This window comes from Chelonoidis abingdonii, chromosome 14 (assembly GCF_003597395.2).
Source record: "Chelonoidis abingdonii isolate Lonesome George chromosome 14, CheloAbing_2.0, whole genome shotgun sequence".
Classification (NCBI taxonomy): domain Eukaryota; kingdom Metazoa; phylum Chordata; order Testudines; family Testudinidae; genus Chelonoidis; species Chelonoidis abingdonii.
Genome location: NC_133782.1, coordinates 16,296,594 through 16,314,690, shown reverse-complemented (window position 1 = coordinate 16,314,690; position 18,097 = coordinate 16,296,594). Strand labels below are relative to the sequence as shown.

Here is an 18,097-nt window from a genome sequence, read left to right as displayed (position 1 = left end):
GATGTCTGGAAGTCAGGGCTGGAAATGTTTCCTTTGAAATGTATGCTGAAGTTGCTGGTGTGTGTGGCTTTTCTTTGTTTTGTTTTTAATGACTTAAAACACATTTTAGAAATGTTCTTGAAACATTTGTCTTGAGTAAATGGTTGCAGTATTTGGCTGTTTATGTAGTTAAACTGCTGTGCTACTTGATTAAAAGACAAGCATACTTTCCAGGAAAAGGTGAAAGGACACAGATACCACAGATCAGTTTCGTTTGCCATTCTCCAAACTCTAGGCAGATATTCTAGTGTGAAATGGAATCTTTTTATACTGAGGCTTGAGAAACAGTAAAATACAAGGATTGTCTGTTTCATTAAGTACACTGAGTTTAAGAGTGCATTATGTTGTATTTGAGGGCACAAGTTGAGACCACAAAGCTAATTCTCTGGACCTGATTGCGTTGAAGCCTCTTACTAGGTTTCATTTTCTCTTAATTTGAGGATATCAACATCTGTAATTGATTGAGAGCAGGAGTTATTGTCACTCTTTCAAATATAGGCGAGTCCAGTCGTATATATTCATGCATCACAGATTTTAAAATTGGGAGAGTGGCTGCATACCCACGTAAAGGCATGTTGTACGGCTGGGAAGTTTCTGAAGTGTTTCAGATCAAAAAAGAGGAGGCAAGACTCTTCAGTATTCCTGCTTCACTTACAGATGAGAGAGTCCACAATGTTACTGCAGAGAGGTTCCTCAGTTAGAGGCTGAGTGCAGAGATGGTGTGGAACCCAGATCCCAGGAATCTATTTGGAGCCAAAATATCAACTGAGGGAACAAGAGACATTTGTCTTACTGTCATAGATATGCCAGGGCTATTTTAAATTCCAAAACAAAATAATGCAAAAACCCAGGTTTCCATGGTTTAATTTTACAATATGCAGGTAAACAGAGGGCTTCAATTGCAATTTAAGGCAATTGCTATGTCATTTGGAAAGATGAGATTCAAAAACAAAGGGCAACTAGCTTGGCCCTCCATCTGCAGGATTCTCCAAGGTAGAGGAGCCAACTTACCAGGATGGAAACCTTGGCAAACCAATGTAGAGCGTCGGATTTAAAGCAGTGATACTCAGACTGAGGCTTGGGAGCTGCAAGTGGCTTTTTAATGTATCTCCTGTGGCTCTTAGCAGCACATGATTTTAAAACACTGTGATTTAATTAACAACCAATCAGGATGCTTTTACTATGCTAACAAATTGTAGTTGATAAAATAAGAGTTAGTCAGTCATTTCGCTAGGAGAATACAATTATATAGAGTGTTGTTAGTTCTGGTTGGACGTATTCCTGGAGGTTTCATCACATGACATATTTATTTAAAGATTAATCTTTAATTCCTAGAGACTCCAGGACACTCCTAGAAGGTTGACAACCCTATATATATAAAAAAAATTAATGAAACAATTTGGCTCCTGAATCACTGAGGTCTGAGTATCACAGGTTTAAAGAAAGGAGTAAGGTGAAGGAAACTTGCAACAGGTCTCCAAGGTATTGCTATGTGAGCAGGAGCAGGTGACTGCTTTAAATGCTGCATGCCAATAATAAGGAGCCTTTACAGGAAACTGGGGATGTGCTAATTATTCCCTTAATGAAATGAAATATCCCAAGTGTTGCAACCCAAGAGTAGAGCTTCTATGCTAATGTCCCAATTCTACACTCCTTTATGAGATAACATAGAAAAGTCTCACAACCGGCTTTACGAATAACACATGCAACTGAGAGTTTGTCTACACTGCTCCTTACCCCACTCCTGTCCCAAAAAAGAAAAACCTGTGGAAGCCAGTCTCAGAGCCTGAGTCAACTGGTTTAGTCTTGTGCTGTCAAGCCGAAAATAGCAGTGTAGACATTCCCATTTGGACTGAAGCTCAGGCTCTGAGACACACACACCCTCCTTCGCTGGATTTCAGAGCCCAAATAGTCATGTCTACACTGCTATTTTTAGCCGTGTACTGGGAGCCTGAGTCAGCTGACTCCTGGCTCTGAAACTCATTGCAGTGTGTTCATTTTTTTTTTTTTTTTTCAGGGTTACACATATCTTTTATCTTGCATGTAACCTAATGCGTTAGATCTTTACTGTTTTTGTATCTGTAAAGTACTGTGTACACCTAAAACTTAGGTAAGTTGCATGTGAAAGGGGAAGACTGCTCATGAAACGGGATTTAATTACTGAGCTTGTGTTCATTTACAGGAACACTTTTTTTTTTTTTTTTTTTTTTTGTGGTTCAAAACCTTGTATGTAGTGGTTTCAAATATACTGAAATCAATTACAAGAAATCAGACTAGAGTGATTCATTTTCTGCATATTGATTTCTGCCCAAGGTGAAACTTGTGACTTTAACAAAACGTAAGTGATTCCTTTATTTTTTCATCTTCACATAGTCCCTTCAGGGAGCTTCTTAAATTTCTTTGATCAAGTCTTGTAAAAGTATGAGACTAGAATCCAAACAGAAATGGTACAGAGTTATTCCTATGCTGTTAAGTTATAGCTAGTTCATGTTCACATGGAATGAGCATACTCCATGGGTTTTTTTGTTTATCTAGGCCAGAATTTTCAAAAGGACTCAGCACCCAGAATCCAGTCCAGATTTTCAGAGTAGCTCAGCATCCTCTTGGGTACCAAAATAAATGGCCAGATTTTTGGGACCATCAAAGGTCACCATCTTCTACTCTGAGCACAAGGTGAATTTCTTTGGCCTTGCCTTCTCTAACAAACGTGTGGCAACGTGTAAGCAAAAGAGAACTTGTACAACATTGCAAAACAAAACAGTCCACACACTACTCCCCCAGGGAGAACATGAGAGAAATAGCACAGATTTTAGTCATGTTGCTTAATGCATTTCTGGAAGGCACTCGGCAATGGAGTTCAGTGCAAGAACCCAGATAGAATAGAATTTCAAAACAGTTCAGTGCTTATTGTGTGGTAGTCTTTGTTTTAATGAATCAAACTCAGTCCAAACACTTGAAATACCTTGAAATATTCTTTGCACCAAAATTGAAAGTAGTTTGCTTACACTGTTACAGTTTCAGGTTTGCTTCAGCGTGATGAAAGATCAGTTTTGAGGCTACTCCATGTGCCTTATTGTAGGAAAACCTTTTGTTCTTAAGCTGTAAAGAACCTAGGAACTGAAACAATGGCTATATTGACCACAAATACATGAAGTGAATTTTTTTATTCTTGTGAACTTATTTTCTGTTTGAGTTATAGGCAATACCAATAACCCTCTCCTCTTTGGAAAGAAGTAAATTGTTGATTGAATACGCACAAGAGAATAGATTTGATAAAAGCAGTGTCAATTCATATGAAATAAACTTAAGGCAGGTAAAACATCTCCTAGTTTCTAGGTTTTTAAGAAGTTATCCACTTTTTTAGTGCCGTTTTCAGAGTAGAACGGATAGCCCCAATATATGTAAGAAATTAGATCCCTCCTTTAATTCAGAACAAGGCAGCAGATGTCACAATTTGGGGCTCCTTCCATAGATTTCAGAAAGTATCTATTAAAGAGTTTACTAACTTCTTTTCTGTAATTCAGTAGCTTTTGAAACAGTTTTCATTGCATAACATTTGACACCTGCAATTCACATTTCTTAAGACAATATACATGTGACCTAGTTTGTTGACAATGCATTATCAATAGAACCTTTGAGGAGAAACAACTCTTTCCATTAACTTTTGGTGGGTTTTGGATTAAGCCCATACTTGTGTGTTGGTGCTATGTTAATTCTGTTTCTGTTGCTAAAAACTGGTCCCTGGTTGCTGCAAACTCTGGTGTATTTGAATATATAGTTAGAGGTTTTTTCTTTTTATTCTTTTGTGTATATGAGGAAGATGTCGGTAAGTGAGATTTTTATATTTAAAGAGAATTTTTAAATAGTTGGAGATTCTTGCTAGCATTGTTTAATGTAAACAAATTAGTGGCAAAGTCTATGCACAAGACCAAATCAAGCATTTTTTTCAACTTCGCAATCTCCTGCCCTTGCGCTAGAACAATCCTTGAAACTATTTGAACAAGATTATCATATCTCTAACCTTTAAAGAGACTGTATTCTATGTAGTCCACTGTATAGTTTTATAATGTAAGGGTGAAATATTTCAGGATTTATAAATACAATCTTCTAATACTCAAAATTTGGATGTCTTTTGCAATCAATACTGTAAGGCTGCAGTTCAGTTCTAGAAAGTTTAGACCTATGTAGGAGAACTTAAAGCATTTGAATTCCAAGTTTTGAAAATGTATAATAGAAAAATCAGAGACCTCCACTGTGTATTAGATTTTTAAATTAGCAAACAAAATACTACATCCCAAGACGTACTGTTAACAAAACAAGTGAACCATGTAGTTTCGTTTTGCTAGGTTGGTAGTGTTCTGGTAAGCATATTTGGAACCTCACTGTGCCACTATTAATCTTTGCTGAGAAACGGAATATGACTGGGTTAGTTGTCAATTTTTGCAGAGTGAGGATTAAGATTCCAGTAACTTTACTGAAAATCAGGCTTATTCTCTTTAGTATTGGATGCAGTTGTGCAAAACACTTGTTTCAAAATACAAATAAAATATCACCATCCTGCTAACTTGAAAAAGTGGTGCATTTTTGCTAGGTTTCTGATATCAAAAATATCATCTGCTCAATTTTCACAACTTTTGAGTTCCCGCAGAGCCATTGAGGGGGAGCAGTCCTGCTTTGTCACATTTTAAAAATGGTCACTTGTTCTCATATTTCTCAACTAATTTATTTGATTTTTTTTGAAAGATAATTAACTATTCATTTGATTTAAAAACTAAAATCTGTTTTTCCCAGGACTTAAATTCGGCCAGAGCAGAGCTCTAGTAAATATTTCTAAGCCCAGGTGGCTCCTCTTCTTCCCCTACTCCTCCCCTGGTGGGCCTGAAACCCGGAGACTGGAGCCCTGAACTGGAGGGTTTTCATAGCGTGAGGGTTGAGGAAGGGGCTCTGGGAAATGATCTAAGAATTTAAACCCTGGTTTGTCCCAAACTATTATCTATGTATATATAAAATTGAGGCTACATTCTATACCAGTGGTTCTCAACCAGGGGCCGTCAGTCTAGGCCCCCCCCCCCCCCCCACGGGGTCGTGAACAGAATTCATGGGGTCCACCAAGCATGGCTACCATTAGACTCGCTAGGGCCCAGGGCAGAAAGACACAGCCCCACCACACAGGATTGCAACACAGGCCCCCAGCACCAGGCAGTTACCCTATTTGCCACCCCCTAATGCAGGCCCTGGCTTTTCTGTGCAGAAAAACAGTTGTGGCACAGCTGGGCCAGGGACCTTTTATAGCATGTTGGGGGGGCCTCAGAAAGAGAGAGGTTGAGAACCCATGTTCTATACCATTTTAAACATACTGTAAAATATTAAAGGTATAGTGGAGTCTTGCACTCTAATTCCTACTTTCCCGTAACCCTTTAAGGTTAATTTCATGTGTATAAAACATACTTCAGTGCAAAGTAATTGTGGGTACATATGTAATAAGATGATAATGACTGTGGGTGAACACGAAAGATGAAGTCACTCCACAGTTCCCTTTCCATCAGTTATGTCATCAGAACCTCTGCACTGAATTGCATCTTTGTATTCATTCCAGGGCCATCTACTGTTCTGTTATAGTCCATACACAATGAGATTCCTAGCTCTGGAAAGATTACTATCTTGATGATTGTACTCGGAGTGTGCAGCCAGATCCATCTGGTTGCATTGTCTTAGAGTGTGGGAGAAGCCTCTTGTCAGATGCTTAATATTTTTGTTTCTCAAGCACTTTTCACAAAAATATTTAGATTTGCAAAGAGGCTACATATGTTATCGGAGAACATTCGGTGTTGGTCATGTCCTTGTATAAGTAACAACGAAGGCTGTCAGTAAGAAGCTGACACTGTCTCTTGTCAGTCCAGGGGTTAAAAGGTTATGTAGCAACTTTCTTGAAATGTCATCCTATAAAAGGTTGAAATGTCCAAAGGGTCAGGGAGAATGAAATAAGTTTTAGTTCGTATAAAAACACATGTTAGTGGAATCCAAACACCACTGTGCAAAAATTTGTTAAAGCTAAATTTTCTTTCAAAATTTGCATCTGAATTTGCTCTACAGACTGATGCAGAAACTACTTCAGGAGCTAAATAGACATCTGGATTTTCAAATGTCCCCAGTATACTAGAGATGAACCTGAGCCAAAATACTGGATCTGAAAACCTCCAGTCTTTGGGGAACTTAAGATGTGTGTGTGACCATCACGATTCATTTCCCTTCTCTAAACTGCACAGGAGGTGGATTAACTGACTTGTATCTCGACGCTCTAGTAAGACTGTGGTTTGTTTCCTGGCACTGATTCTTGCTTGATATTGTAAATAGTAAAAGCTTTTCCTCTGCAAAAATACTTGTCAAAGAGCCATTTTGTTTTTCAGTCTCCACCTCCAATATTTTTCCCTCATACTCATTTCAGGAGCAGTGAAGAGAGTTGTTGAATAGGAAACAGAGTTGTGCAAGTGAGAGAGAGGAGAAGCAAGATTTTTTTTTTTAAATATAGATGCTCCTGTTTTAGTTTTGTTTCCTGTTCAGCTATCGTGTTATGAGCCTTTTGAAATATCGTAACAATGTATTCCTGCCACCTATTGTGAACTTATGTTCTTAGTCTTAGTTTTCATCTTTTAACCTTCTAATGTATTTAAATTTTGAAGACATCCATATAACTTTTAGCCTAATATTAGACCTTCATTGATGCTGTCTTCTTTAAAAAAAAAAAAAAAAAAAAAAAAAAAGAGCCTTCACAACAAGTAATCAAAACCATAGTTGATTTAAAAAAAAGTTGAGAAGTCAGAAATACGAAAGGTTGTAATATGTAGGGATTGACAAAATGTCAGATCCTCAGCTGGTGTAAAATCCACATAGCTCCACTGACTTCAGTTCTACAACTTTTTTTCCTTTTTGCTTAATATATTTACATACAAAAAACATTTAAGTGTTCATAGTTTCCAAGGCCAGAAGGGACCAGTGTGATTATCTAGTGTGACTGCCTGTGTAACACAGGCCACAGAACTTCCTCAAAATAATTCCAATTAGAACTAGAGTAGGTCTTTTAGAAAAATATCTCATTTTGATTTTAAAATTGCCGGTAATGGAAAACCTGCCAAAATCTTTGGTAAATTGTTCCAATGGTTAATTACCGTCACTGTTAAAAACTGTTCCTTATTTCCAGTCTGAATTTGTCTATCTTCCACTTGTAGGCACTGGGTCTTGTTAGACTTTTTTTGTCCACTAGATTGAAGAGCCCATTAGGAAATATCTGTTCCCTGTGTAGATACTTGGATTGTGATCAAGTCTCTCCTTAACTTTCTCTTTAAGATAAATAGAATCTTTTTTAGGTGGCAAAGTCAAACACTTGAAGGTTAGGAAATGCCAGATTTAGGGTAGCTCACATAACTTTCATTTTAAAGTTGCACATTTAGGGTTATATGTGGGGTGATTTGTTTAACTTCCAATCATATATTGGGCTCCTATAGTGTCTCTCAGTAGAAACTAGTTAGTCCTGTTTTCCCCCTTCTTGCCCTTCCTACCTAGAAGTTCCCAAATGGCAACTTATAAATCTTGGCCCAAATATTTAAATTTGTGTGGATAAGTGCACACCCAAATGATCAGAATTCAGAATGTGTATTCAGATGAACTAATTACCTAATTTACACAGTCCTTGGTGTAGAAGAGTAGACTCACTGTTAAGAGTGAATCCTTAAAGCACAGATGTGGCGTAGTAGCTCTCCTATCTAGCACCCATGGCCAGGAATCATGCTGGTCTCTCAGTGGTCCACCTCTTAAGGCTCGTGCTTTAGTTGCACCCCATTCAGGCTGACAAAGTCTAGCATAAATAAATCAATACCCCGGTCCTTCCAACTAATCTGTCTCCCTTGGGTTTTGGAACCTTCTCTCAAAGTTTCTAGCAGTCCATATCTTAAGAGCTTCCCATCACCTTAGCAGTGGCTGGTAGGGAACCCCAGGTACATCCTCTACACTACTCCCTCTTACTACCACCTCCCTGGACTTCCTCCAATGCTGCGTGTCCCTGGACGTCTCTCCTCACTCTGTGTAAAAGCTTCTTGTTCCTTACAGATCTCGCCACTCTGTACTATCAGGAGTGTAACTTGAAAGTTTCTCCTTGCAGCCCCTTTCTGCTTCATGTGTCCTCTATTTATAGCACCACCCAGCCCCGTCACAGATGGGTTCCATCATTAATTAGGCCAGGCCCACATTAACCCTTTCACCACATGTGTGGGGTAGTCACCCTATCACAGTAGCCAGTACAGGTTTTGCAAATTACGATCCTCTAAATTTCGAGACTGTGTTGTTTTTAGACCAGTTGCACCTTGTTCGTGGCGCACAACAAAGCCCTAGCTTAGGGATGTCCTATTGCTAGGATAATCAAAATGGGTATAGGTTTCTTTAAAGCCCTTTCCTACGTGCTGACATAATTTAATGGCATGTTCCAGCCTAGCTTGCGCATTCTGGTGGCTGTGCATTTTGGCAACCACAGCCAACTGACTGTAGACATGGAAGTGCTGCTTATACTGCATCACTACAGCCTGTTTCAAATTGCCCACATAGTACTGAATCAGCAAGGGGCTTTCTAGGAGAACCACGTTGCAAGTCTTTGATTACAATTTCTCAACCTCATAGGGCAATCACTTGCTCAGCCAGCCTTACACAGACCTCTTGAGAAATGTAAGTACACACCCACAGGCTTACTTAGTTCCCAGATGTATGAACAAGCAAATCTCCATAACCAGTGTCATAGAAAGTGGTGTGAACATTTTATTCAATTGTACAACTTCTGCAGCTTGTCAGACTTTAGTTCATGAATCTGGGTGGAATTTTATAAGCTATGTATGTTTGTTTATACAGGTCAGATTAGATGATCATAATGGTTCCTTCTGGCCCTAATATCTGTGAATGAACTGCTTGCATATGTGGTCCAAAACAACATCCCTAAAGAATTTTACATCAGGGCTACTGAAGTCTGGTTAACAAGTTTATCAGGCAGGCGTCTGCATAGAAAGGGAAAGCCACTCCTGTTGCCCCAACTGGTTGAATATCAGTTTCATCCAGTGTGTTCCTGAATGCTTTATCAGAATAATTCACTTCATATTCTGGCTCACCAGTGTTCTCTTTAGAGAAGGACCAGGGTCACTGATGCTCAGTTCTGCAAAATCCTGCCTTTTCCCTTTTGAGCCTAAAAAGGTTTTCCCCCCAATTAATCCAGCAGTTTGTTTCTGCAGGACCCCTCAACACTTGTCCCTCTTGTGGTCTCAGGAGGGGAAAGCTTTGTAACTGCATGAAGTCACCTAGCAAAGGAACATTCCAAAGAGCAGCAGCTTTCCCTTGACTTCTAATTGTGACTTATTTTATTGTGCTGCCCTTCTTTGTGGCACCTGTATCAGTAAATGGAGATTAGGAAATTGATTATTTAAGTAAAATTCATTCATTTTAAGATTAGTGTTGTGCTGATTACTAAAAGCATTAAGGAAGCTTTAAATGTTAAATGTGATCATTTCAGTGTACACCAGACTATGGTTCGCTGCAGCTGTGCTCATAGGGCAAGGGTCGGCAACCGCTCGCATGCAGCTCGCCAAGGTGCTTACCCTGAAGGGCCCAGCCAGTTTGTTTTCCTGCCGCGTCCGCAGGTTCAACTGATAGCAGGCTCCCACTGGCCACGGTTCGCTGCTCCAGGCTAGGAAGCAGCGCGGGCTGAGGGATGTTCTGGCTGTGGCTTCCTGCCACCCCCATCGGCCTGGAGCTGTGAACTGCGGCCAGTGGGAGCCACGATTGGCCAAACCTGCGGACACGGCAGGTAAACAAACTGGCCCGGCCTGCCAGGATGCTTACCCTGGCGAGCCACGTGCCAGAGGTTGCCAACCCCTGTCATAGGGTCTTGGCAACTGCTGTTTCCCAGAGATAGGCAGGCAGTGAGTGACAGTATAACATAGGACCTCTTATCCTATGCTACCCTGAAATTATTTTCCCAAAGTGTTTATGGGTAAATATTTTTCATTTTACCCATTAATCAAGCTATCTACAGACTTAAGGTCCAATGCAGACCATTGAAGTCAGGGGGCTTTGGATCAAGCCTTTCTTTCCCCCTTCTGAAACAGTAAGATGAGTTGTAAATATTGACACGTGAATGCTTGCAAGGACGTGATGTTCACCGTGTGATTATGAATACAATGTACCTGAATGGTTGCTGACAGATCCACAGAGATATGTAGGCTCCTAACTTGAAATCCGTGGAAGCTAGGATCCTAAATACCTGTGTGAATGTAGAACTTAATTTTTCTGTGGCTCAGTTTCCTGCCTATACAATAAGGATGCATGTAGAGCACTCTTGATATATTCTGATGAAGGGCACTACAGAAATTAGTGTAGCAGCTGGCCTAAAACTAAAATGAAAAAGCAGAACTTGCTTATACATAGTGACTTAGTTCAGGGTTTGGGGCTACATAGCTTTATGGTATTTTGTAAAGCTGCTAGTGCTACTGGGGGCCAGAAACACTGATCTGACTAAGGTGTACTCAGCTTGAGGAGGAAGGGGAAAGTTGACTCAATGACTTTTCCACTTACCGCATCCTGGGGCCCATTTGGCCCGTAACATAGCTGAGAGCAGCTCTCCCCTCTTGAAAAGCACAGAAAGATCTTTAACTTTTACCTCTATCATTACGATAGATCTAGATCAGAAATGGGCAGAAAAACATTGATTTGTCTCATCCGAAGTACAGCATTTCAACAGACTTCCTCTTCCCAAGCTACAAGTTACTGCCCTGAAATATCTGTGGTGGGTACAGGACTTAAACTCATGAGGTGAGTGCTATCAAATGAGTCGTACTCAAAACCAGATTTAACTTCAGAAAACTGACTTTCAGTTCTAATCCTTATTAAGTTTCATAATGCCTGACATTTTAAATTGCGTATGCTTCCCTTTTAAATGATAGTCACACTGTAGAGGCACTATATGAATGTAATTCAAGAAAGTGTTAATTATCTTTATCAATCCCTGTATTCATCTACCAGCCTTTCATTTTTTTATACTGACATTGACTTTGAGTCACTGTGACATGACACTTGCATGAGAATTTTTGAATGAGTACCATTTTTTTCTTTTACTGTGGCTTCCTACGTAAATTATACTACCATAGGACTGACACATTTTGAAATTGCCTATCTGGTAAGTAGTCTCTGATAGTGGCCAATATCAGAAGCTTCAGAGGAAGGATGCAAGAAACCCCAGAATGGACAATTTTGTGTAATAACTTTGCCAGCAGAGGACTTTTCTTTTAATAACCCCCTCCACTGAGAGCATCTGTGCTATGATTAAGTCACTTCATATTCTGTAGGACATCTCATTTCCATTGGCTGCACAAAGAGCTACCATTGCCAAAAAAAAAACCCACTATCATCAGACATGTCAGATGAGGGCACCTCTTTCAGAAATATAGCTGGCTTCTGAGATCCATGCATTCAAGACTTTCAAGATTGACTATTTTATGCAATTTGCTATATTTAGAATGAAGTCCCATGACTAATTGGGTTTTTTTTCAGGACAACAATTAGCATCACAGGTCCCTATGAACACTTCACTGCGGTGCTCCATTCACTGCACTGGCTCCCTATTTAGTGTAGAATCCAGTTCAAATTAAGGACAAACTTTGAAAGCTCTCCAGGGGTTTCCTCGAGCTGCCTGAGAGAAAGTATCCCCCTCCGTGACAGAGATTTACCACAACGGGTATGTCTACAGTGCAGTTAGACACGTGTGGCAGACCCATCCCCGCTGGCTCAGGCTTAAGGGCCTTTTAATTACGGTGTAAACATTTGGGCTGCAGCCTGAACCCGGATATCCACACTGCAATTAAACAGCCCTTTAGCCTGAGTCCCATGAGTCTGAGTCAGCTGGCGTGGGCCAGCCAGGGGTATAGACATACCCAATCAGGCAAAACAAGAGCACCCACTAACTTCCTGCCTTCAGCTCTAAATAGCAAACTGATCTGTTTGACCTAGCTTTCCTACAATAGTATTCTTACTTAAGGCAATGCAAATTTAGCATATTTTCCTACCTTGGGGATTGAAAAGAGATCACCGCCTTTATTAAGACGTTGTCTACACTATGCACCTTTTAACGACATTGCTGTGCCACTGCAGCTGTGTTGCTAAAAGGAGCGCAGTGTAGCTGCTGCTTGTAGGCAGGAGAGAGTTCTCCTGCTGACAAACTTTTGACCTGCAACGAGCAGCAGCAGCTTTGTCATTTGTATACGATTTTTTTCTTATCTATGAATATTCTTACAGTCTATATCAATACCTAACACTTTTTAACCTTATTGAACACTTGGCTTCAATGATATTTGTGGCAATGAGTTCTTGGGGAAGGTGGAGAGTATCTATCGGTTATTAAAGTTCCTTTGTGTAACTGAAGCATCATTGTAATTCTTCTGTAAAATATAAAAAAAGCTGATGTTAGCAGTTTAGATACTTAGGAACCATTATTGGCTTCCAGTGGCACAAGACAGGTTAGTACCTCTGCTTTATATTGGATTGAATTAATAAAACCGTATAGACTTTTTTGGTTACATTACATGTTGATTTCTTTGCACATGGACCTTGTCTTTTCCTTTATATTTTATGACAAAGTTCCTCCTCTACCTTGGTGGGTCCTGTGCTTATTGGCAGATTTGTTCACCTCAGTGATCTTCCCGTCTTGTGGAACCCACAGTCTGGGTCAGCTCCTCCTGTGTCTGATCAGGAGTTGGGAGGTTTGGGGGGAACCCGGGCCTGCCTTCTGCCTCGGGTTCCAGCCCAGCCTTTGGATCACAGCTGGTCGTATAGTGCTTTGTAAAGCTGACATGCAGCTACAAACTCCTGGTACTTCCCGATGGCCTCCAAACCACCTGTCTTCTATCCTACACACAGGACCTTCTCTGGTGTCTGATAACGCTTGTTCCTCTCAACTCCTCGCAGTACACTTTCTCACTCTTCAGCTTCTTGCTCCAGCTCCTACACTTGCTCCTTCTCCTCTGGCTCCTCCCTGCCTGATGGAGTGAGTCCTTTTAAACCAGGTGCCCTGATTAGCCTGCCTTGATTGGCTGCAGGTGTTCTAATTAAAGTAGCTATCTCTACTGCCATCTAGAAAGATCTTAATTGGCTCCAGGTGCCTTGATTAACCTGGAGCAACTGCCATTTGGTTACCAGGGTACTAGGGATTTGTTTAGCCTGGGGCTAGCATACCTGTTTCTCAGTCCTTTACTGTAGCCATCTGGCCTTGCCCCATCACAACTTAAAAAGGCTATGTAGGCTCTGTGGGGAGTAGATTTAGAAAACCTTGTTTGCCATTCCCTTTTTGGCCTTTACACTTCAATTCAGGCATGGTAGCAAAAACACTAAAATAAAAAATGACCAATTTATGAATATATGTTTAAGTTGCAGGGGCTTGTTCCTGAGATGTTGTACTGTTGAAGTTGAGACTACATTCACCATACTGGCAGCCTACATTCTCCATCAGAAGTACAGGCAGCCATGTGTTAAATTATAAAAAGATAGCAGCTGATGTCAAGGCCTCTTGAGTAGGGAGCTATTTCAGATCACTGTATTTATTTGGGGCAAGTAGTTATAAAATATAACTCATCACGCAATATAGTCTGTAAAGCATATTCAGAGATTGCTGCTAAATCTATAGAGAGGAGTAGGAAAGGAGGGGAAGGAATTGAATGCTTGCAGTTGGCAGGCACTTTAGACACAAACATTCCTGTGATTTAGCACTTTTCTATATACCTAAGGTTACTTCTCTGCAAAATCATAGAGTACCAGTCTGATTTAGTCCAAATTCGAAGGGCCAGATCCTCAGCTGGCATAAATTGATGATTGCTCTGCCGACGTCAGAGAGCTACACCAGTTTAACCAGCTGAGGATATGATCCTAAAAATGTAAATTTCTTAATGTAAAATTTAGTTTAATTTGATTAACCAAATAAATCATAGTGTCTCAAATTCAACCCTAGTGGAAAGGATGAATTTGCCCTAATATCTTTAGCATGGCTCAAAGGCCATCCAAAAATACTAAACTGTACATTTTACACACGTACAAGATGTCTGTGTTGGGACTCCTTAAATTTCATTGTAAGAGCTAAATCTGAATTCTACAGCAAGTGCATTTCCTGCAGATTTTGTTCCAGCGTGGGTGGGGGGAGAAATCTACCATGGTCCTGGTAGCAACATTTGTACAGGTGTACTCTTATGCAGTATACAATATGCATGTCTGCCCAATTTCTATAAATAAGGGTTTGTTTAAGTTGGGCAATATTTTTGCTTCCTTATTTCTTCTGAGTTTCTCTCAGAGGCTGGAGCTGTTAGACACATCTGAAAAAAGGCTGGCGGAAGAGCTGGATAGTTCTGTCAGCATTAGCTTGGGAAATGGCATCCGTGCTTTTATGTAGAACATACACTGAGTACAAAGAACCCTTTTTGTCATTTGCAGCTCCAGAACAGCTTGCTGATGACTCGAGATAAGGATCCAAATTAACTTAACTAGACATGACTGCAGTTTTGGGCTGTTAATACAGACTTATGAAATGGTGACATGTAGAATACTAAATAGCCATTTCTAACCATCTTTCTTAGTAAACTCTTTAATGTGTAGCTGAGTGCGATGAATAACTTAGTGGAAATATTTGTGTAATGCCATATTCTTTACAATTCTGTACATCAGGTAAAATGTGTTAGACATTGTGCTTTTACACAGTATTGCGGTACTTCCTTTGTGAAAAGCTGATAGCATATTAGCGTAGCCAACAATGAGTCAGTGTCTTGCACTCCAAGAAATAATCTTACCTCAGTATTTAATCTAAAACTGAAAACATTTGTTCTAAACAGTTGCTGTCCAAAACCCTCAAGCAAATTAAAATACCGTGACAAGCAGACACTTGCAAGTGTCTGCAAAATAAAATGAAATCCACAACCCCTCCCTCACAGACACACTGAACTGTAAGCTTTTCTTGCAAACTGCTGGCAAGTTTAAATATCTTAATTTCTTTTGTTCTAGGATATCAGGCATGAAGCCAGTGACTTTCCATGTAAAGTGGCCAAACATCCCAGAAACAAAAACCGAAACAGGTACAGAGATGTCAGCCCCTGTAAGTATCCTTTCTTCACAATTATTTGTAACAGTCTGCTGACTTCTAAGAATTTGTCTCCAGAAGGCATTTGGTTGTATATTTGAATGGATGGCTACACATCTGTGACTGAAATCTTGTCATTAATATACTTAATGACATAAGATATATCACAATACACCATAGTATGGTATGTTATGGATTACACTGCAGCAGTATGCAGTAGCTGCAGTATTCATGGACAGAAGTCTTTGCGGGAAAGCAGTTGTCTCATGGTCAAATCCCTGGGGACAGAAGAAGAATAGGTAGGATAGAACAAATGTTATCAATATTAAATGTACATTTATCCTCTCCATTACTGTAAGTACGCTCGCGTGTGTGTGTGTATAGCATGCTACCAGTTAATATAGGATGTTTGTAGCTGTACAGAGACGGGAGGACTCTTGCCAACATAATATAATTGGAAGTTAGTTTGAGAGGAGAAAAGGAAGCAAAGAAACCAGGAAAGCTAGCATTTAACTTACTCACTTCAGAAACTCTGGTCTCCTTGTTTTCCTAATATATAACAGATATTCAACCCTCTAAGTCTCTTCTCCCTGCACAGAGTGGGTCATGATTAGGGCATCTGATTTTCGGTCTTAACTGATAAGCGCTAAGAAAACACCCTAATACAAAAAATGCAATCAGCATTTCTTGGATAAACACCAGAAATGGTTACTTGTATGCAGGAGCTTGTCTCTACAGACTGGTAATGTGGATTACAAGGGTGTAAATACTAAAGGATACTAATTTCTTGCACAATAATTGGTCCTGCTGGTGTTCATTAGAGGTTCCCTAGTACACTTCAGTATATTGCTGTTTGAAAGAGTACTATGTTAAAATACACTAGGGAACATTGCAAAGAGATTCCTTATTATAGTATATACTGTAATGAGTAATGTATAGAAGGCCCCCAAAAACTCCAACTTGGACATTTACAAAACTCAAATGATAAAATAAACCCTGAAAAATTAAATTATAATAAACCCAATAAACCAGAAACCCTAATCCTTATGCACCTTTGTGACTTCTTTCCCCTCATCCCAAGTGTGTATTATTTATGTCCTCTGTTTTGCGAGACAAGGTGGGTGAGGCAATATATTTTATTGGACCAGCTTCTGTTGGTGAGAGAGACAAGGTTTTGAGCTACACAGAGCTCTTCTTCAGGTCTGGGAAATGTATTCAATGTCACAGCTACATACGAGGTGGAACAGGTTGTTTAGCATAAGTAGTTAACACTGCATAGAAGAAACGTAAAGAACAGTAATGGTGTGTGCGGCAATCATAGGATTCCTGTACATATTGCAGCTGAACAGATATTTCCAGATAATGGCTAAAATTCAGTTGAACCTGTCAAGAAATTCAGTAGGAACTATAATGTTGCACGTAGCTTTGCTTACTGATCAGTTTCAAGTGTCTTATTTTTTTTCTTGCTGATAATTGTTGATTTTGTTTTACTTTTGATGGTATTGCTTTCAGTAAGTTTGGCTTTTCCTGTAAAGTGTGGAAATTCTTATGCATTGGGGGAATCATAAATACTGCATGCTTTGGAAAGAACAGAAGTGCAGTAAAATAAGCATCAAGTAATTTTTGTTCAGTAAGTGGGGTAGATAGATTAGGGAAAATTTCAGTTGTATCTAAGACCTATAAGGAGAGGTTAAGATTTCCATTTGGTGATTATCCTGCTAATACAGGCAACTTTGTTCAAATTTATCTTTTATCCGGGTTTTAAGGAACTGATTTTTGACAAAGACCTGCAAAAACATGCATATAGTTGTGTAATTAGTTTGTACATGCTAATTGCATGTACAAGCAGTAGCTTGATATGTAAATCTATGTGCATAATTGTCCAGTTTGCATGTACAATTGTGATCATTGCATATGCAAAATACTCCATACTTCACAATTTTTTTTTAATTGGGTCCTAATTGTGTTATAACAACAAAATAGTACAAATTGTCTGTTCCCAGTACAGCAAGTGCAAAGAACTTTTCATTCAGAAACAATTCCTTATTGTTTCTGAAAGAACAAAAAGTGAAATAGTAAGTTACATTTTTGGTCCTAGCATTTGATGAAATTGGCCATGGATCATAACATATGCATGAAGGCATTAACCTGTGTGTTCTGATTGTGCTACAGTTGACCACAGTCGAATTAAGCTAACCAAAGGTGACAATGACTATATCAATGCCAGCTTGATAAAAATGGAAGAGGCCCAAAGGAGCTACATCCTTACCCAGGTAACTACTGGAAAAAAAAACAACCTGCAAAACAATTGATAAGGTAAAATGATTCTTTCGCAAACCAACACCTCCAAGAGCTTTTGTTAAACATGACTGTGCAAATATTGTATTGTCACTTGAACTGCACATCAGCCCTGGCTCTAATAGTTCATTCTGACTTTCTTGTATTTTTAGCCTGTAACTTTTTTATCCCCATCCACACTAGGAAAGTAGTGTATATTGTAATACACTTTTAAATTTTGGCTCCACTGAAGTCTATTGGAATTTCACTATTGACTTTAATGGGACCAGGATTTGGCCTGACATGTTTTCCTAAACATTGACTCAGTACAGATTCCAGATCTGCCTTTGGATTAAATGGAGAATCTTTCGTTAGATGATAGTGCATCTCTCTTGCCACTTGAGAGACGGCATCCTTTAGAGGCCAAACTTAAGTCTGTTGGACTCTAAACCTATCTAGTGGTAAATCCTGATTATCCAGATCTCTTGAGGGACATCTAAAACATCAGAGTAAGTAGAGTTTGGCAGGAAATGAAACTTGTATCTCAAATCCAAAATCCACATAGTAACATGTCCATGTTTTTAATAAATCAGACAGTAGGCACACATACACAATATAAAATCTCACAAATTAACTTCA

The 18,097-nt window shown here is 39.5% G+C and overlaps 1 protein-coding gene across 3 annotated transcripts in view; it reads left to right on the top strand.

Annotated features, from left to right (window-relative positions):
* Nucleotides 1–18,097, top strand: part of PTPN1 (protein tyrosine phosphatase non-receptor type 1) — a 65,643-nt gene that overhangs the window by 24,821 nt on the left and 22,725 nt on the right. For 2 of the 3 annotated variants that reach the window (XM_032804044.2, XM_032804046.2), the window contains 2 exons: nucleotides 15,106–15,196; nucleotides 17,354–17,454. In XM_032804044.2, coding sequence (XP_032659935.1) covers nucleotides 15,106–15,196; nucleotides 17,354–17,454 — 192 coding nt within the window. Of the gene's footprint in view, nucleotides 1–10,768; nucleotides 10,882–15,105; nucleotides 15,197–17,353; nucleotides 17,455–18,097 lie in introns of those variants that run through there. The other variant, XM_032804045.2, reaches the window with a different exon arrangement.